Below are 21524 nucleotides of genomic sequence, written 5' to 3'. Positions count from 1 at the left end.
TGTCAAATGCCTTAAAGATATGAGAAATGACGTCAAATAAGTGGAAGAATAAAAATTGACTTCAAAGCAGGAATAATTTATTCAAATTCCTAGAGGAAGCAATGAAATTACATTGAATGCCTGAAATAAGATGAAAAATCATTTAAAGTGCCTAGAAGACATGAAAAATTACGTCACATGCCTGGAAGAAAAAATGTGCTGAAAAATGTAGAAAGTTATATGAAATATAAAAAATTTTACGAATTATACCACATAGTCCTGTAGATCCTTTATAATACATGCAGCTTTTGAATATGCATAGAGAAATTATGCTATTAATAATTTAAATAATTTAATTTAAAAAAAAATGATACATTTATTCCATCTAATAAACTCTTGTATAAAAGAAGGAGTCTATCCAGCCTTTTTAAAATTATCTTAAATAATACCTCTTTAAAAGAATCATCCTTCTTCTCACTGAAGACCCTAATAATTATCATCGACTTACTACCTTAATGAAACAATCCTATTTAGTCTAAGAGCAATTGAAGACTATGCTGTAAGATGGGTGCAGCTCCAATTTTTGGTCAATTTACGTTAGTAAAAAATATAGCGAGTCCAATGGTATAAAAACGATGCAGATCCGATAATAAATAGGCAAGTTACAGGAATTTTTGTATTTGCATCCTTATTTGTTTGGTGCAATATGGGTGCAGCTCCGGAGCTGCAAGTTTTTTGCACCAAGCGATCGTAAATGCTTGTTGGGATTGCGCATAGTCCGTCTCCGCGACTCGCAATGTAATAATTGTAAATAATCTCATCCAGTGTATCATTTGCATTTTGTGAGTACGGTACGCTTTCGCAAGATAAAAAACACGTGTTTTGGGCTCTGCGTAGTTTAATCTGCTTCTATCTCTGTTGACTCGTTTTGATCCGCAGTTTCGTGGTTCATTCGTGCTTTTTAAAAATGAGTGAATCTGAGTCAGATCCATTTGCTCCTAGTGGCTCAGCATATGAGCCTACAAGTTTAGACGAAACTTCTGATCCTGAAGTGGCTGGGCCTTCATCCAGAAAACGAAGTGGAAAAAAAAAACTGGTTGTTTTACAAAACCGGCCCATTGTGCCATCAAGCTCTGATGAAAGCCTTGATGAGGTCCTGGGTGGGAATTCTGTAAGGTAAATAGTTATTACGAACGATTTTTCTAATCCTGGTACTTTCTTATATGTGTAAATACTGTAAATTTTGCTATTAAATTCGGCTGTAGTTTTGTTTATTGTAAAAAGTAAAAATATATAAACTTGATTTAACAAATTTAACGCCTTCCCTATTTTTCTTACAGAATCTGATTCACTTGCTAAGAAATATCCAAAGAAAAAACGTACTTCTTTGAACAAACAAACCGTTAAGACTCCGGAACTTCAAGGTGGTTCTCATGTTGTATCCGAAGAGGAGCCCACAATACCTGTGATGAAGAACAGAAAAAGTGCCAACAGAAAAGAAACGTTAAAAAAAAGGTTATTGCAGAAGGAAAAATATATACTGATTGGAAAGGCGTAGAGAAAGGGCCGAGATCAATTGGTACTAACTGCAACTGTAGGTATAAGTGTTTTCAGAATATAGATGAACAAAAAAGGAAGACCATTTTAGAAAAAATTTACAAAAACGGCAAAATACTTATTTAGGTGGTCTGATTCAAACGACATCTATTCAAAGAGTTTGTAAAAAGAACAATCAGAACAAGACATGCTTTTGGCTCGATTCACGGTATATCAAGGAAACGAGTAGACCATATTGCGCAAACTTTTCGCGCCAGGAATATTGCAGCATAAAACTAGACTTAATCGAAAATCAGAGGATATCTTGCAAAATTTAACCACACATATTAAAAGCTTTCCACGAAGAGAGTCCCACTATAGTAGGAATAAGTCTCGGCGATTTTATTTGTCTCCGGACTTAAGTGTCAAAAAAATGCATGAACTTTATGAGCCGGAAAGTGCGAGCAAGACCTTAAGTCACGTATGACTTTTATTATCGATTTTTTAAAGAAAACTATAGTTTTGGTGCGCCTCGCTCGGACACGTGTAAGAAATGTGATATGTTGCATACCAAACTTAAACGAAAATGAAAGAAAGGAGTTGGAAATGGATAAGGAGAGTCACGAAATTAAGGCAGATCTGTTTTTTAAGGATTTAAAAGAAAATACTGGCTTGTGTAAAAATAGCGACGAAGTGGAAGTTTTGACTTTTGACTACCAACAAAATCTTCCTCTCCCAAAAGTTCCTGTTGGTGAGGCTTTCTACAAACGCCAGTTGTGGATATATAACTTTTGCATCCATTCTGGTAAGACTAACAAAGCGCACTTTTATAATAATAATAATAATAAGCCTTTATTTCCAACAGGCAACTTGCCCAATAACAGGAAACAGTTGCAAAACAATGAAAAATATAGTTAAAAAAAACACACACAAACAAACCTAAAAGAATGAAAAGAAAAGAAAAAGAGTAAAGTAAAGTCACATTCTCAAAAGTTATCCAAAGAATTAGAACAAATAACTATTAATATGATATAAAAACCCAATTATAAAAGTTTAACAAGATAATCACATATTCAACAAAATTAAATTAAATTAAATTAACTGCAATATACCTACTAACTATAACTTAAACACATGGGCCCTAATCCCAAGAGTAATGATCCACCAAGATATCGACAATCACATGAACCGGAGAGAAATTTATATCGCACATGTGACAGATCCGATTAAATATAGCGCATATTGTATATAGTGGCGATTTCAACAGGATGTTAGTATGAGGCCTTGGCAGAAAGAATGTTAGGGGATGTCTAGCAGTAAGCCTAGACACCATGAAACGTACACCAGAAAGAAGTACAGGACTATCAATGAATCCATTCAGTAACCCATGCAGGAATTTTACAGAGAAGATCATTCTTCTGAGTTGTAATGGATGTAGATTGAAGCGTTCCAATAGTACCGGATATATGCCATCCTGCCTGAAGGCCAAAAACTTAGCAAATCTGCGCTGAACAGATTCAAGGAGACCAACATGATTCTGATAGAGCGGGTTCCATATAATGCAGCCAAACTCCAGTTTTGATCTCACAAAGCAACAGAAAAGCAGTTTTAATGTAGACTCCAAAGTAAAACTCTGAGAACTTCTAATTATGAACCCAAGCCTTCCCAGGGCTGACTTGACTATGTTATTGAAGTGTGGAACGAATGTAAATTCAGAGTCAAAGGTTATACCAAGATCAGTAATTTGCTCTAATCTACTCAAAATAGTATCATTAATAAAGTAATTAAAATTTAAGGGTGTTTTTGATCTAGAGTAACTGACCACACTACACTTAGCCGCATTCAAGCCTAACCTGTTAACAGCACACCATACCTCCAATGTATTTAGACAGTTCTGAAGAAAAACACAATCCTCCAAACCATATACATTTAAATATAGCTTCAAATCATCGGCAAAAGCCAGCCTATGACAAGTGAGTGACTCAATCAAGTCATTTATAAAAAAAGTAAACAGGAGCGGACCCAGGTTCGAGCCCTGTGGCACACCCGACGTTACGTTAAAAAGTTTCGATTTAAAGCCCTCATATTCAACATATTGAGATCTACCAATCAAGTAGGAATGAAATAAATTAAATAATCTCCCTGAAAAACCATACTGAGTTAATTTATGCAGCAAAATATAGTGATCTATCCGATCAAAGGCTTTTTGGAAGTCGGTATAAATAACATCGACTTGAGTATTAACATCAAGTGATTCACAGATGTGGCTAGACAGACAGGATAAGTTAGTAACACAAGATCGCCCGCTAAAAAATCCATGCTGGTCTACAGAGATGAGTTCTTTTGCGTATAACTATAATATAATAGCTATAATATAATATATAATATATATATAATAACATATATAATAATATATATATATAATAATATATATAATAACTATAATATAATAGCGACCGATTCAGGATAATTTCGAAAAGTTTTGAGAAGTTACAGAGTAATGAGATTGGCCTGTAGTTCACGATTAAATCAGAGTCCCCAGCTTTTAAAATAGGTATTATTTTAGCAGTCTTCCAAATTTCAGGGATTTGTTCTGTTGACAGTATTAAGTTGAAAATGTAGGTCAGCGGATCTGCCAGGACACCAATGCAATCTTTAACCAAGAAGCTAGGCACACCGTCTACACCAGATGTTAACTTATTTTTGAGTTTTTTACTGGCCAAAATAATCTGGGAAGCATCAACGTTGGCAATGTCAAAGTGGGGCACATTATCAGACGTCGACGAATGGTTAATGAAATTTGATTGTATAAATGCCTCACCAAAGAACAATGCAAAAGCATCAACTATGTCTTGTGGGTCTTTTATTAGCACGTCATCGGGTAGCCTGATCATACCAGGAATCCTGGTGCCAGCCTTCTTAGAACCAATAAAATTCCAAAAGCTAGTTGGGTCCAAAGAAATATTCCTTTCGGTGTCTGATATATACAACTTATATTCATTGCGTATTTGTAGTTTGATAAGGCGTCTAAGAGAATGGAATTTGTTTTGAAAGAATGGACAATTGTACATTTTAAAGTCCTTGAAAGCCTTTTTTTTCCTATAAATGTTCCTAATCAATTCTCGAGAATAATAATTTGGAAATCTTCTTTTACGTTGCTGCTTAAGAGGAATGTGTGCGGCAAATATGCCATTCAATATATCATATAAGGCTCCACATGCATCATTAACGTTAGAGGATAAATACACAGTAGACCAGTCAGCTTCAAGGATCGAATCATAAAGAAGATGGAAGTTGGCCTTTCTAAAATTAAAAGAATGAGATAAGTTTTTATTAAGCTGAAAATTATGGACACGTTGGCCTGAGACGGTAAAATCAATTTCCAGTGCAGGGTGATGCAAATCCTCCAAGACAAAAGGCACGTCACTACGCGAAACAGTACAGGTGAAGTTAGATAAAACAAGATCCAATAGTCTGTTATTATAGTTTAGGATGTGATTACACTGAACAAGATTAAAAGTGTTAGCAAAATTATTCACAGCAATAGACTTCTGACTAACATGATTACCTGTAGGTGAGTTAATAGAGAAATCAGACAACAACATCGATAGAGGGCGCAATACTGTTGCAAAAATCAGACAAACTAATTTTTTCAGACACAATGTCTTTAGAAACTCCACAGAGAACTCCGCCACCTTGTGTGGCAATTACGGATTCAAATTTTCGGTCCGACCGGTAAACATCATAAGTCTTTGGAAATATTTCACCACTAGATATCTCTGGCCTCAACCATGTCTCGGTGATGCATATTGTGTGAAAATCCTGAGCAATGGCGGCAAGAAAAAAAGTCTCAGTTTTAGTGTTAAGACCACGAACATTTTGATAAAAACAAGTTAAGTGGGCATCACTAGCATGTGAAAATAAAGGCGAATCTAGTTTTTTGCTACAATTCTGGGGGAACCATTGATGTATCTTATATAAAGATTATTTATGTGATGAAACTACGGCTCGAAAATCGCCTAATGAAGTAGTGTCACTTTTTTATATCATTACATTACCTATATACTTCCTCAAAACGTCAAGGTTTTGTACCTATTTTCGGATAATGCGGCAGCGCAAAACAAAAACTCAATAATGGTGCGGTTTTTGTATTTACTTGTACGCACATCGTCTATTCAAAAAGTTGTTCATCGCTTTCCTGAGCCGGGTCATAGCTTCCTACCGTGTGACCGGTGCTTTGGTGTCATTGAAAAATTTTTAAGAAAGAAGGACTACGTTTTTAATCCCCAACAGTACGTTGATCATATCAAGCAAGCATCGAAGCAGTTTATTCCCGTTTTACTGAAACAAAACACGATTCTCAACTTTAGCACTCATTTTAACGGCAAAGATTCGAAATTTTGAAATACCGAATATTTGAGTATAGTAAGAAACATTTAAACTATATAAGAGTAAGTGTTTCTACTGGTCTCCCAATATTTATTGAATGTCAAATATTGAGGGATATTCAAAACGATATTAAACTGGACCTAGATATTCCAGTCTATACCTTTAAAAAAAGCAAAGTATACGGATGTAATGCAGTTGGCTACACGATTTGTTCCATTAGACCAAATGGTATTTTACAACCAGCCACCCAAGAACTTGATAACGTATCTGGAACAGAGGATGACGACCAGGCAGATGAGTAACATACATGAGCAATGTACGAACTAAGTAGGTTTTACTGCTTAGTTTCCTTTGCGTTAATGTCATTTACTATTTTTAGTATTATTTTTTACTTATAATATATCACACTAGTTTGGTTTGTTTGTCCTTTTTAAGAACATGAATAAGGTTCCCATTTTTTTATATTTATTCATAAAAATCTCTGTTCGTTGACAATAATAAGCTTTTTAATTTGTATTATCTCCATGGAATGACATATTAAAATACATTATTTTGGTTTTTTAGACAATAAAAAGTATTTTTGCTAATTATTCGTGTTTTTTGTTTCTGGCAAATCTGTATTTTTTACGCATTTGTTACAAGAAAGATGCAGCTCCATTTTTCTATAATGTTTTTTATGTATTTATTAAAATAATATAATATTTTAATAAAATGGCCTTAAATATCACCCAAACATCTCTTTATTTTATTAAAATTTTGTTTGTTTCTTAAAAACAAAAGATTAAAAAAATAAATGTTTTTTTTTTAATTTCTCAATAATATCCAAAAATGGAGCTGCATCCATCTTGCAGCAAACTCCTCAAATGAAATATAAAATCTTACCATTGAACTTCCCAATACAAAATCTGCAAACCTTTTGTGGGTACATATAGACATGTTGATCAGACTGCTAAAAAATTCAACTCTTCTAAAACAGTTTATCATGCACTTTTCAATATTAAATTCTGGCTTATGGTGTATCTACGGCATAAGAAAATTTGGGCCAGTTTCATAGAAAATAAGATTTAAGGCTAATTTCTCCACTCATAAAATTTTGTTGTTTTTTTTTTCGTTGATCTCTTCATACAATAAATTTCCGCTAAATATTAAACTGAAGTAATATTGTTTTAAGGGAAAATGTAAGTATTTCTTATTGACCTCTTACAGATCAGTGTTATGATCAGTGACACCTTAAGGATTTTTCAATCAATTTAGAAAGTAGTCAACTTATTTTTTTTCGTTTGAATTCTATTTTGTATAAAACAATTATTGTTACCTTTATAATCATAATATTCTTGTAACAGGAGCCAAACTTTTAATTAATCTTTTTTAAATTGCTTTTGGCTCCTTTTTGCACATTGTATCTATGGCACTTTTCCTAGTCAAAATAAACATAATAATATTATTAATAAAAGCAAGACAAGTAAGCCTAAAACGCCATAAATTCCACGATGGAAACTGTAAAAATGTCGCCGAGAAAGTTTCCACCCTTTTGCAATAAACTCCTTTAAAATTCATATGCGAAAGTTTGGAGACACAGGCGCGCACACACACACACGATTTGGCTTTAGCCGACTTGTTTTCAAAATCTCTTCGGCATATGAAACTGCTCTGACGGGGGAATGAAAAATTTATAAAAGTATTTCTAGAAGGGGCAAAAATATATGCCGAGAGAGAAAAAGCACATACGGGCATATTTTAGGCTGAAATATGCGCTTTGGGTCGTTCACTTTTATATTAGGATATAAAGTATCTGCGTTAAACCAGACTAGGGAGGTTCATGCTAGTTAAAAAGAAACTGTTTACTGTCTTTTAAGCGATAAAACATTCGTCTAGAGTCAACGACCGAATTAATAGTTTGATAAATGCTCGAATTCGGGACGAAACTGCCCCTCTGCCGGACACGAAGTACGTTTTGGAGCACGTATTTATAAATAAATCGTCCCCGAATAATAATGGCCGATCGTTTGTTTTATTTTATAGTTGGAGCACGATTTTTCAATAAATTCCTGCAATAAAATTAACCTCCCCAATAGGTAGGGATTACTGTGATAGACGGGTCCATTGGTTTTATTATGTTCACTTTATTTTACTAATTTTGCTTCAAAATTTGAACTGCATAACTTCAAGCAATCACATTATATAATTTCATACATTCTTAAAATAAATAACAATTCAATTCCAGGCATTTGATTCTACTGAATCTCAAAGTATCTACCTAAAAATGCCATTTTTAAGACCCCTTTTTCTCTCTTCCATTTCCAAACTTTTCACTTAATAAGGATTTAAAATTATCCGAGCTTAAGTGTCTGATAAATGCCCCCAGTTAAGCTGGCTTCAGCCAAATGACCCACTTACCGATAGGATCATAATAATTTATCAAGAATATTAGGTTAATATAGTAAGTAATTTCTTACCTAAACACCTGAAAGGTTTAACCCATCTGGCAGTTTTACATTTGCCGCGACTTTGAGAACCCGGAGTGGCACCGGCTCTACACCAGGAACCGATTTTCAGGTAGTGACTACTCTCTACAATGTTGGTTATGTCCCTTTTAGGATATACCTGCAAATACAGAAAAATATGCTTAAAAAAAAAGGTTTTATGGGCAATGAGGAATTAATTTAGTGCAGACTTTCAGATCGTAAATTTAAAATTTTATTCCAGGCATATAAAGTTCCTTCCTGGTCTTGTGCATTTAATCAAGGCTTTCAAAGATATTCCAGGCAACAAATTAAAGTTTTCTTTCTCCAGAAAACCAACTGATCTGACCACATCCATTCTAACTGATGTAAAAAAGTTTATATCTAAAAGGCTGAGGTTTCTCCACAATGTACTTAAGTCCAAATTGGGAAACAACCCGAGTGACTGACGAAATCAGCGGTTTTAGTTTCAGGGAAGCTATTGAGAAAGTTCATTCAGTTCTCGGTGCCTTTTAAGTTTAAAAGATTTTAAAGTTTTGCTGACAAGAATATATTTTTAGTACAAATCAATAATCAGACAAATACAGTCTATATTTACAGCCCAAATATATTATTTTACCAAGCAGACAACAAATATTTATTAACCAGATAAATGCTAAAATACAGAGAAATTTTAATGAACCAAAATTTTATCGGATAAATCCGACAATTTACAGTTTAAGTTGCAAATTTCTAATTGGATTTTCCGAATTTTCCGTATAGGGACGAACACGTGTGCGTGTTAATTATTTACCTCTGAAACATGCTGAAAATGTTTTTCCAACTTTAATTTTGTGGTGTTGTTGCATTTGATTCTGCACATGGACAATCGGTTGGAACTTTTTAATTATATTTCTGAATAGCGAATTTATTAAAATTAAATAAGGCTTGGATAGGATAGTTTCAATAACCAGTTTACAAGTTTTAATAGTAAAATTTAACTTAAAGGCAGAACTTGAATTAAGTATGTTATAGTTACAAGGGACGACTGATTACAATTATCTATAATATTGCAGACATAGGCATTGACTTATTTTATTTATGGGAAAGAAGTATTTACTGTCAGTCATACTTGTCTGGCCGCACCCAGAGGGTGGTTGCATCTGGATTTTCGTCAGGGATAGCACATCTTAAATGTGGTGTACCTCAAGGGTCAGTGTTGGGTCCTATTTTATTTTTATTATACATTAATGACTTAAGCTCTCTATCACTGCATGGACTAGTGGTTCAGTTTGCCGATAATACTACAATCCTGTGGTATAACAAAGATCAAAAAGTATTCAGATCTCTCATAGTAGAGGACCTTCACAACATTAAAGAGTAGTGCATCTGCAATCAGCTTGTATTCAATGTTGATAAGACTTTTGTTCTGGGCTTTAAGTGTAATGTAGAGGGTTTTTTTTTTGATGAGCAGAGCCCACTACATGGTAGGGATTATTGTCAATTTCTCGGCCTCTTCATTGATGAGAGTTTAAGGTTTGACAACCACTTTTTGGGCCTCGCTGCTAAACTTTCTTCTGGTTGTTTTGCAGTCAGGGTTGCCAGGCATGAGTTGGGGGGGTTGTTTGCTCGTTCAGTTTATTTCGCCTTAATAGACTTTCATATCCGTTATGGGTTGCACTCCAAGGGACTCCTTAACATAATTTTTACTATTCAGTAAAAAGCATTAAGGTATCTGTGTGGTGTTGGTCTGAGAGTCTCTTGTAAACCTCTTTTTGTAGTTGGAAGAATTTTAACAGTTTTCTCACTCTTTATATTGGAAACTGCAAGACTCATCCTGCACCAGTCATAATACTCGTCAAGTGGGCAACTTATCACTCACCTCCTCACTTACGAGAAACTCTCTTATATTTATTAGTCGTAAAATATTTAATTATGTTCCTTTTTCGATTAGGACTGTTACAGACCTTAAAAAGTTTAGGAGAGAACTAAAGAAATTAATCTTACCAAAAGCTTACTACAGCATTGAAGAGTATTTTAACTACTCATTTTAATATTTAAAATTAATTATATATCTGTTGATCAGATTTCTTTTATTATTCTTGTTTTATGTTGGTTCTCGCCTTTTCTTTTCTTTTTCTTTCTTGGTTTTTTTCTTTGTTTATATAAAATATGCTTCTATGTACAATCAAAATCGATTCTGTATTCTGTTTTTGTCCTGTATAATAACCAAATAAATACTTGTATTATAAATTCTAGGATTAGGAAGCTTTTAGCACAATTTTGTAAACTTAGCAAATAAAGTATATTTTGACTTTGACTTGACTTTCTAGTGCTGTATATTATTATATGCTATAAGTATAGCATAATTTATCAGGACTGCTCTACATTTGCATTTACTCTGTTTGATCAAAATACTACTTAAATTAAAGTAAGTTTATGTTTGTTGATGCCAAATAGTACTATGCTTACCTTTCTTTTCACATATTCTTTAGGCAAAAAGTGTTTTACTTCATAGAACCCCTGAACAGTGGTCTTTGGAGACCCCAGAGTCAATGACTTCTCGGTTTGGAACTTTAGTCAGGAAGGTCAAAATGCCATGGATCGAGTTATGTCCCACCAGCTGGAACCTTTTATTGTTCCAAATAGGCATTATTACCCGATTATTTAGCAGTTTTTATTATGAAAAGTTGCAAAAATCTTTGTTTTCGTCTTTACAAACACATTAAAAATATAGGTTAGGTCCGTTTAGTTAGGTGAGGTTATGTTCAATTTTTCATTGACTCATTAATTCAATATTGCCAAGCTGTGCAAATTTAATATAAATTTCTGATAACAAACACAAATCTAAAGCTATAACTATTTATTTCGAATTACGGTATACCCGAATTACATAAGCTTCTTTTACAGAAAAAAAGGTAGAACCATTTAAATTAAAAAAAAAAAAAAAAGATTTAAGATGCATGGCAACGTTGCAATATTGAGAGAGACATATGTCATTAAAGCATTTTAGGTTATGTTATTTAGTTATTGTTATTAAAAAATTATTCTTAAAAATTAAGTGCCAGTTCAATTAAAACAATATAAAAACTCATAAACATGGTCAAATAATTAAATCTCCCTCAAAAAAAAAGTGAGTATTCTTCTGGGAAAACCTTATATTATATTAAGAAGTAATACTCTCCATTATCCCTTATCTTTTCTTATTGTAGGCAAATAAACTATTTAAAATGTTACATGGTAAATTGTTCTTCTAATGTACAAGGATTTGTATAGGAATATCAAGCGGATCTTCCTTTAGTCAAGCGCAATGGCCATTGATAAAGCCTATTATAATAGAAACAGTATTGAATAACAGTGGTTCGATAACACAGTGATTTAAGGCCTGTTGTGCCTAAGATAGTCTCAATGTAAGTAGTATATTATTTCAATCCTGAAACACCTCTTCGAGCCTCTCTCTGTTAAGGTAATATTGATTTTGTGGCACAGCTAGGTTGTCATTAAAATAAAATATCACCACAGGAGCAAAAAAGGAACATTTGTCATTGTTCTTGTTATCTAAAAAAAAGATTCTATTTTATCTTTTAACAAAAACCCCTTTTTGTAATCCCATTTGAGGTAATATTTCTAGGGATAAAATACAAGATATTTGGAAAAAATATTATTGCACAGATGTTTTCTTCTCGGATAACATGTGTGATTGATGGAGGTAAATAAAAAGATGCTCGGAAACAAGGCAAAATCCAAGTGATGGATAAAAAATAGATTTCTCTTAGTTGTTCTTGTATAAAATATAAGAATGTTAAGTTAACTAAGGTCCCCTCTTACCATTTTGCAGTAATTAAGAATATCCATTTTGTCCTTGAGACAGGCGGCCTTTGACCTTAAGTCGGAGGCCCACTCCCCCTGCTCGGTCATGTACTTGGGCTGATAGGCTTCTTGTCCCCGGGGCCCCGCGTCGCATAAAATGGCGACCTGGGGCTCGAAGTGCGAAACTGCCCCCGCGGACCCCAAGTTCGGATCCAGCCCCTGAAAAAAAAACTTTCGGTTACTTTACACATAATATTAGGCAAAGTTACTTTTACAGGAAACTTTTCACCCTTTTTTTTTTTTGTAAATAAATTTGAGTTTGAAGTGTTGTTATCTCCTTAGGACCTTTGAACTTAATAAGTGATGTAAGTGCTTAGGTGAGCATTGACACACCTCATTATGTAAGGGTCAGATGTGTCCTTTAATATTGAGAGGTCCAGAAATCTTTACACTGGCGCTATTTTATTGAATTTTATTTATTTGCCAATAACATCTTGCATAGACACATTTGACTAATTCAAATACTATAAATCTTTGGCCCCGTTATCTTCAACTATGTTTTATTAGCGTTTTTATGTTTCACATTGTTGTTATCAATCACAATCCAGGCATTTTAATGATGCTTCATTAGTCGAGGAATTAAAAAAATATTGTTGACAAAGCAGGACTGGCATAGGAGCGAACAGAAACCATTCAATACAAGACCTTAAAAACAAATAATCTAAATATAAAAAATACAAACATTTATATTGAAGTTAGAATTTCTCCATAATATAATAAGCCTTTATAGGTACCCAATAGAGGAAAATCATAAGTATTGGATGATAACTACTTATAAATAAAGGGTAGCCACTGCCACTTAAAAGGGTGCTCCATCTATTTCACACATTTTGTTCATTACATGTATTATTGGTATTAAACATTGTACATTACAATATTTTGGTTGAAAGAAAAGCGTTAAATGGAAATTATTTATATACCTATGTGTAGGATATTAACTATTACTATCTGAAAATTCCTGCGGAAATAAGAATTTCCATTTAATTTCCCTTAGGGGGCCTTGTTGCCGATATATTTCGATACGGTTCTCGGCTGCCTAACGAACGGTGGAAAATGACGATAATCTCCCCGCTTTATTCGATTTGTTTATCGTGGCTAAAAGGCTTAAAATCTGATATAGCGCACCGAAATAGCTTTTCCTCTAATAATATTCTTTTATTTTCAACGTAATCGGGTTTTCTCTCGGGTACGGAGTAAGGAAATTAATGGGATAAAATAGAAGACTATCAAAGAGTTTGATAGAGAGTTGAGTCGTTGTCAATAGAGCTTGATTGACAAATCACGTTTACAGTCAGTTAAATAAACGTTCATTTTTGGTTTACACTATAGGTTTAATCTTTTGGTTGAACCTCAACTATAAATATCGGATAAAATGTCCGCGTGATATACGTTGAGGAATTTTATGTTATTCACGTTTAACAAGAAGGTATATTACTCTATTACATATTAATTATATAAAATTAGTATGTCATAAAAGTTAAACAATCCCTACCCTTGTAATACCAAAGTAAATTGCTCGTCATTTAAAATTTTTACGAATTTTTAAAGTAATTTTTGGAAAAATCGTTATTAAAAAAATAATAGACCAATTAACTTATAACCTTTTCCTAACGATTAGCAATAGATCTTTTTATAATTACAAGACGTTTTGAGTAAATTGCTCTTGATTTGAATTTTTTATGAATTTTTAAAATTGAGCTACAATAATTTTTGGACTTTTTTTGGAAAAAAAATTCATAACTTAGAAAATTATAGACCAATTTACTTATAACCTTTTCCCATCGATTAGCAATAGATCTTTTTATAATTACAAGAAGTTTCAAGTAAATTGCTCTTGATTTGAATTTTTTATGAATTTTTAAAATTGAGCTAAAGTAATTTTTGCACTTTCTTTAGAAAAAAATTCATAACTTAGAAAATTATAGACCAATTTACTTATAACCTTTTCCTAACGATTAGCAATAGATCTTTTTATAATTGCAAGAAGTTTCAAGTAAATTGCTCTTGATTTGAATTTTTTATGAATTTTTAAAATTGAGCTCAAAAAAAATATTTGTACTTTTTTTGGAAAAAAATTCATAACTTAAAAAATTATGGACCAATTAACTTATAACCTTTTCCCATCGATTAGCAATAGATCTTTTTATAATTACAAGAAGTTTCAAGTAAATTGCTCTTGATTTGAATTTTTTATGAATTTTTAAAATTGAGCTAAAATAATTTTTGAACTCTTTTTGGAAAAAAATTCATAACTTAAAAAATTATAGACCAATTAACTCATAACCTTTTCACATCGATTAGCAATAGATCTTTTTATAATTACAAGAAGTTTCAAGTATATTGGTCTTGATTTGAATTTTTCATAAATTTTTAAAATTGAACTAAACTAATTTTTGGACTTTCTTTAGAAAAAAATTCATAACTTAAAAAATTATAGACCAATTTACTTATAACCTTTTCCCATCGATTAGCAATAGATCTTTTTATAATTACAAGAAGTTTCAAGTAAATTGCTCTTGATTTGAATTTTTTATGAATTTTTAAAATTGAGCTAAAATAATTTTTGAACTCTTTTTGGAAAAAAAATCATAACTTAAAAAATTATAGACCAATTTACTTATAACCTTTTCCCATCGATTAGCAATAGATCTTTTTATAATTACAAGAAGTTTCAAGTATATTGGTCTTGATTTGAATTTTTCATAAATTTTTAAAATTGAACTAAACTAATTTTTGGACTTTCTTTAGAAAAAAATTCATAACTTAAAAAATTATAGACCAATTAACTCATAACCTTTTCCCATCGATTAGCAATAGATCTTTTTATAATTACAAGAAGTTTCAAGTAAATTGCTCTTCATTTGAATTTTTTATGAATTTTTAAAATTGAGCTAAAATAATTTTTGGACTCTTTTTGGAAAAAAAATCATAACTTAAAAAATTATAGACCAATTTACTTATAACCTTTTCCCATCGATTAGCAATAGATCTTTTTATAATTACAAGAAGTTTCAAGTAAATTGCTCTTGATTTGAATTTTTTATGAATTTTTAAAATTGAGCTAAAATAATTTTTGGACTCTTTTTGGAAAAAAAATCATAACTTAAAAAATTATAGACCAATTTACTTATAACCTTTTCCCATCGATTAGCAATAGATCTTTTTATAATTACAAGAAGTTTCAAGTAAATTGCTCTTGATTTGAATTTTTTATGAATTTTTAAAATTGAGCTAAAATAATTTTTGGACTCTTTTTGGAAAAAAAATCATAACTTAAAAAATTATAGACCAATTTACTTATAACCTTTTCCCATCGATTAGCAATAGATCTTTTTATAATTACAAGAAGTTTCAAGTAAATTGCTCTTGATTTGAATTTTTTATGAATTTTTAAATTTGAGCTAAAATAATTTTTGGACTCTTTTTGGAAAAAAAATCATAACTTAAAAAATTATAGACCAATTAACTTATAACCTTTTCCCATCGATTAGCAATAGATCTTTTTATAATTGCAAGAAGTTTCAAGTAAATTGCTCTTGATTTGAATTTTTTATGAATTTTTAAAATTGAGCTAAAATAATTTTTGGGCTTTTTTTGGGAAAAAATTCATAACTTAAAAAATTATAGACCAATTAACTTATAACCTTTTCCTAACGATTAGCAATAGATCTTTTTATAGTTGCAAGAAGTTTCAAGTAAATTGCTCTTGATTTGAATTTTTTATGAATTTTTAAAGTTGGGACTAAAATAATTTTTGGAAAAAAATTCATAACTTAAAAAATTATAGACCAATTAACTCATAACCTCTTCACATCGATTAGCAATAGATCTTTTTATAATTACAAGAAGTTTCAAGTAAATTGCTCTTGATTTGAATTTTTTATGAATTTTTAAAATTGAGCTAAAATAATTTTTGGGCTTTTTTTGGATAAAAATTCATAACTTAAAAAATTATAGACCAATTAACTTATAACCTTTTCCCATCGATTAGCAATAGATCTTTTTATAATTGCAAGAAGTTTCAAGTAAATTGCTCTTGATTTGAATTTTTTTTGAATTTTTAACATTGAGCTAAAATAATTTTTGGACTTTTTTTTGGAAAAAAATTCGTAACTTAGAAAATTATAGACCAATTTACTTATAACCTTTTCCCATCGATTAGCAATAGATCTTTTTATAATTACAAGAAGTTTCAAGTAAATTGCTCTTGATTTGAATTTTTTTTGAATTTTTAACATTGAGCTAAAATAATTTTTGGACTTTTTTTTGGAAAAAAATTCGTAACTTAGAAAATTATAGACCAATTTACTTATAACCTTTTCCCATCGATTAGCAATAGATCTTTTTATAATTGCAAGAAGTTTCAAGTAAATTGCTCTTGATTTGAATTTTTTTTGAATTTTTAACATTGAGCTAAAATAATTTTTGGACTTTTTTTTGGAAAAAAATTCGTAACTTAGAAAATTATAGACCAATTTACTTATAACCTTTTCCCATCGATTAGCAATAGATCTTTTTATAATTACAAGAAGTTTCAAGTAAATTGCTCTTGATTTGAATTTTTTTTGAATTTTTAACATTGAGCTTATAGCAATAATTTTTGTACTTTTTTTTGGAAAAAAATTCATAACTTAAAAAATTATAGACCAATTTACTTATAACCTTTTCCTAACGATTAGCAATAGATCTTTTTATAATTACAAAAAGTTTCAAGTAAATTGCTCTTGATTTGAATTTTTACACATCTCGTGAGAGTCGATGCAATAGTCAATATAGGTTTTAACGGCACAATGCAACAACACCTCTCCAGCTAACTCTTTTAGATTTAGCTTCCCCAAATATTAAAGGGATAATTTTATTGTATCAGAGGCTATAGATTTGTTACTGCCCAATTGTATTCATCATACAGCATTAAATTTTAGTAGTTATATACCAATTGTCACGAGTCTTTAAACAATATCTTGAATTGGATATTATAGACGAAAAACAGTGATTTTTCAAAGGAATAAGGGTTATATTATTATTACTAAAATAATACCCTCACTCTGTGCTTTCCACGTTTCCAAATATTAAACCGAGAGCCAGGGGCCAATTGAGACTTTTACAGACGCGATAGAAAGAGAACAAACGAGCCGAGAAGTTAATTAGGATCCGGTCTTGTTCTTCCAGACCTTGGGTCAGCCATTTTTCCGGCTTTAAGACCGAGAGTTTAATAACGTCATTGCCTGACATTGGCTTAGCACGCCCGGGGAATAATTAGCTTTTAGCGGAATTAATCAACGGTTCTTTAAGTGAAAACGATTTATCCACTACTCGTTTCTATATAGATAAATATCCAATAATGGTCGGTTAGTTTTAGCGGATTTTCTGGAAGGAGGGACAAATAGTAATAGACTAAAGATTACGAAGTACAATTAACCTCGAAAGTAAGAGTTATAATTAATCTTGACTAGCGGAGTATTAAAGGTACTTTAAGAGAACAAAATACATTTTAAAGACTATATAATAGGCTACAAATTACCATTGTTAAAAAGCTAATACCAATAGGAACAAAGGTATTTGAGGAGTTATTACATGAAGGGCAGTTGATGGTTTTGGTTCAGATTTCTTCAAAACTGTTGATTGATTTTTGTGCAGCGTGATTCAGTCTAAAACTTTCTTTTTAATTGAAATAAGAAATGCTTAGCCAAAACATCTCTCAATTAATAAATTTTGCGCTTAAAAAGGTGTTTTATATTAAATATTGATCCTTGGTAACCTCTCTACATAGTCATAAAAATATTATTACAATTCCTCAAAAAGTTATATTATATATCACCTAGGTAACATTTATTCCAAGTTTGGCCCATCGTCCTTTAGGTCCACCCCTAGTAAATCTGAGTCTAACTCAGAAAGTTCTTGAGCTATAAAAGTTCTTCATATATGAAAATGTTTGTTAAGAAACCCTCTAAGTGTGAGTGAAGACCGCATTAAAATGCTTCAAATAGTTCTAGAGTTATCTGGGGTAAAAGTTGAAATTTTTTATTATGATCGATACTTAACCAAAACACCTTTTTTTTTCCTAAAAGGTTAGGTGCAAATTTCTCAAAAACGGTTGAGTCTACATGAGACATTACTGGAATCTTTTTTTTTGTAGGGCAGAACTTGTTTCAACCCCCTTAATATGTCCCCAGATTTTTCACATATTAAGGCCGTTAGAACACCTTAATCATTTTTTTCTAAAATATTTATAATTGGTGTTAATTAATGCAAAATGAATAAATTCACATAGTTTTTGAGATACTTAAATTTGATGCAACGCATTGTCACACACAAGCAATTTGGTTTCTACAGTCATTAAATCAAACTTAAAAAAAAATACCCTGTTTTAATCCCCTTAATACAGATCTTCGGTTTTTACGTATTAAGACCGTTCGAACGCAGTCTGTTTTTTTAATCGATAAATATTAAAAATTTCTAATTTTGAAAAAAAGCCTGTAGGGAACATCTCATGAATTTTCTCATGTAGATGGTAGCCCAAATGCCAAACGATTGTAAAAGCACAAATAGCTGGATCCTTAAAATGCCATTTGTTTTTCCATATTCTCTATCTCTGTCTATCTAATCCCTCCGAGACCGTAAAACAAATCATATCTTACACATTTCAAAATTTCCAAATTGTGCTCTGAAAATGAATTAAAAGCGACATTTTTATATATTTTTACCTCTTCGTAACAAGCAGACGAACTACAATTAATTGTAATGTCCAAGTTATTTAGATAATAATAGAAAATATTAAATACAAAAGAATGTAATTTAGTAATATTAAAATATGTTGAACTTATGTAGTATTAAGGGGACTTAATTGGTCTATAAGTTTGCCTTTTACAGATTTTGTAATTTAACCAATAGAAACGAAGATATTTGAGGAGTTACTTTATTTGCTTTGACAAGAAGTTTAGGCTCAAATTTCTTTAAAACGGTTGAGTCTACATGAGACATTATTGGAATCTTTTCTGTAGAGCAGAACTTAGTCTACAACTTTGTCCTTTACAGAATTATCCCATGAAGAGAAATTTCCTTTTAGGTGCAAATTTCTCGAAAACAGTTAAAGCTATGTAAAAAATAATAAGAATTATTCTTGTAGAGTTCTACAAATTTACTCTTTATAGAAATTTCGATTTAACCAACCAAAATCGAGTTTTTTTACAAAAAACAGTAATTATACTTCCAGCTTAAGCACCTCATAAAAATAACTAGAAATGACTAAGAAATAACTAGAAAATTAATGGTGCACTAATTTTGAAAATTATACAGATATTCTTTGGACAATTTGATTTGATATTTATTTCAGTGTTTTTCAAAACGTGTACAGGATGTTGAGATAAAATATGATTTGTGAAACGTTAAAAAAAAAACAAAAAAATCTACAAAATGTTGATAACTCAAAAATTTGACTAGAATATTAAAAATGTGTACACGTATTCTATAATAAATTCAAAGCAACGTTCTCAAGCCGTAAATGGGTCCCACTAAATTATTGTTAAAAATTACAATAATAAAATGGACAGATACCAAACCTTCCTTCCCTTTTTCCAAATAAGGTACTAAGAAGAACATACTAAACGAGTTTTGATACAATTTAACTGAGTGATAGTTTAACCAAAAAATATCTCCAGAGTGCTACGGTTTAATTTCATTCTTATCTCTTCTAGAATTCTGGAACCCTAGTGGATATTTCGGACACTGTCTGGTTTTCCTCTGTTATCCATGAACTTTCCAGTACTTCTTACAACCTTAATAAGTATCTAATTGTTTGTGTAATTTCATATAAATTTATTAACTCTCTCACTCTGACGACAGCAAACTAATATATTCCCAAAGATCTAACAAATGGCTTGGTGAGGAGGTGATAATTCACCAAGAGAAAAACATCTTTTACGACAATAACTAATGATTTTCCAATTTAGAACAACGGAACTTATTACGTTCGTTAGCAATAATATCTTCCCTTCTAGGACGCTTTTCGCATAATTATTAGTAACTTCCGCGGGGGTTAATTAACACCCCGCCGGACTCGCAGTTTGCATCAACCCTCCTCGGTCCGTTGCCCTTTTAATTTCCACTCTGATTGCCCTCCGGCGTATTTTTTTCCATTAATATGTTTAACGAATTGTGAAGCTGATGTTGGAAGTTTAATATTAAAAAAAAATTATAAATTCCTTGATTGCAACCTTTAAAATTTAGTGTAATTTTAGTGCACACTCTTCCGAATATCGTGCTTTTTGTTTAATGGAAATAGCCCCACTAGTTTTTGAGATATGACATTTTAAATTGATTAATCATCTTAAAAATCACACATGCTAACACGTCAATTTTGACTGGGATTGATTTAGATGTTAAATATTATTATTATGGATTATTATAAGTGATTTAACCTTAATGTGTTCACATTGAGTTACGATGTCACGGTAACTATTTAAGGATATCAAAGGCTCATTTTATTTTAAATTTCACGCTTGTAAGGTTGGTTAATTTTAACATCATGATAGGGCAATTATACCCTTCCAGGGGCTACGTTCTGTCCTTTTCCCTCTTCGTTATTAATGCATCAATTATCTCTTTGTCTCAACCATTCTATCTGTCTCTTATCAATAAGTAACATTACATTGACGAGGAAAAGAAGCGAGAAGCGAGAGATGGGTCAATCATTTTACATAATTATTGCAATTTGTTTTTCGGTTGTTTGTTGAGCCAAGAAAAAATGATTCAAACAATTCATTAGTGGATGTCGGCCTTTTTAATGAGAAAAACTGCGCTTTTAGTCATTTAAAGGGTGCTCGTGTCCGGTGTAAAATATTACGAAATTCCCAAATGAAACCAGTGCGTTTTTTGCGAAAATTAAAAAAAAAAATTGCAATGATGTTGCCGCTTTCGAGTTTTTTGGCCATTAATATTATTTATGCGGGTGTGTGCTTTAATAATTTTGGACATGTGGGTCACTTAATTTGGCACGTTTTTACGACCTAACTATCCACAGTTATAAGGTTTGTTATTAGTCTTTAATGGCTCTCCTAAAAATTAAAAAAGTTTCTTAATAATCATTATAAACTGCTTTATATGATACTCTTTCTCAGCTTACTTTTTCTCGTAAATATCAAAATTTTGAACTATCAATGGTTCTCCTATAAATCAAAATAGTATAATAAACCCATTGATGTTGTACTCTTTTTCACTTAATTGTTCCATACAAATCTTAGGGTGCAATCAGGTTTTTGGTACCACTAACGGTTTACCCAAAAAATGACATACTATAACCTTGTACAATAA

At 31.4% G+C, this 21524-nt stretch overlaps 2 protein-coding genes across 5 annotated transcripts in view; one reads left to right on the top strand and one right to left on the bottom strand.

Annotated features, from left to right (window-relative positions):
• The window catches only part of LOC126744415 (amyloid-beta-like protein), a 105917-nt gene that overhangs the window by 28999 nt on the left and 55394 nt on the right, over positions 1-21524 (bottom strand). For all 4 annotated transcript variants that reach the window (XR_007663153.1, XR_007663154.1, XM_050451816.1 and 1 more), the window contains exons 2-3: positions 12174-12374; positions 8361-8508 (exon numbers count right to left, since the gene is read on the bottom strand). Coding sequence is in view for 2 of the 4 variants with exons in the window: in XM_050451816.1 (XP_050307773.1) it covers positions 8361-8508; positions 12174-12374 (349 nt within the window). In the remaining 2 variants the exon portion in view is untranslated. The remainder of the gene's footprint in view (positions 1-8360; positions 8509-12173; positions 12375-21524) is intronic.
• LOC126744420 (DNA repair protein XRCC1) overlaps positions 11349-21524 on the top strand; it is an 81372-nt gene continuing 71196 nt past the window's right edge. Inside the window, exons 1-2 of the mRNA XM_050451825.1 lie at positions 11349-11478; positions 11558-11755. The gene's annotated coding sequence lies outside the window, so the exon portion shown is untranslated. The remainder of the gene's footprint in view (positions 11479-11557; positions 11756-21524) is intronic.

The sequence above is a fragment of the Anthonomus grandis genome, chromosome 14 (genome assembly GCF_022605725.1).
Source record: "Anthonomus grandis grandis chromosome 14, icAntGran1.3, whole genome shotgun sequence".
Classification (NCBI taxonomy): domain Eukaryota; kingdom Metazoa; phylum Arthropoda; class Insecta; order Coleoptera; family Curculionidae; genus Anthonomus; species Anthonomus grandis.
The sequence above is the reverse complement of the archived record's forward strand: the minus strand, read 5'-3'. Positions and strand labels throughout refer to the sequence as shown.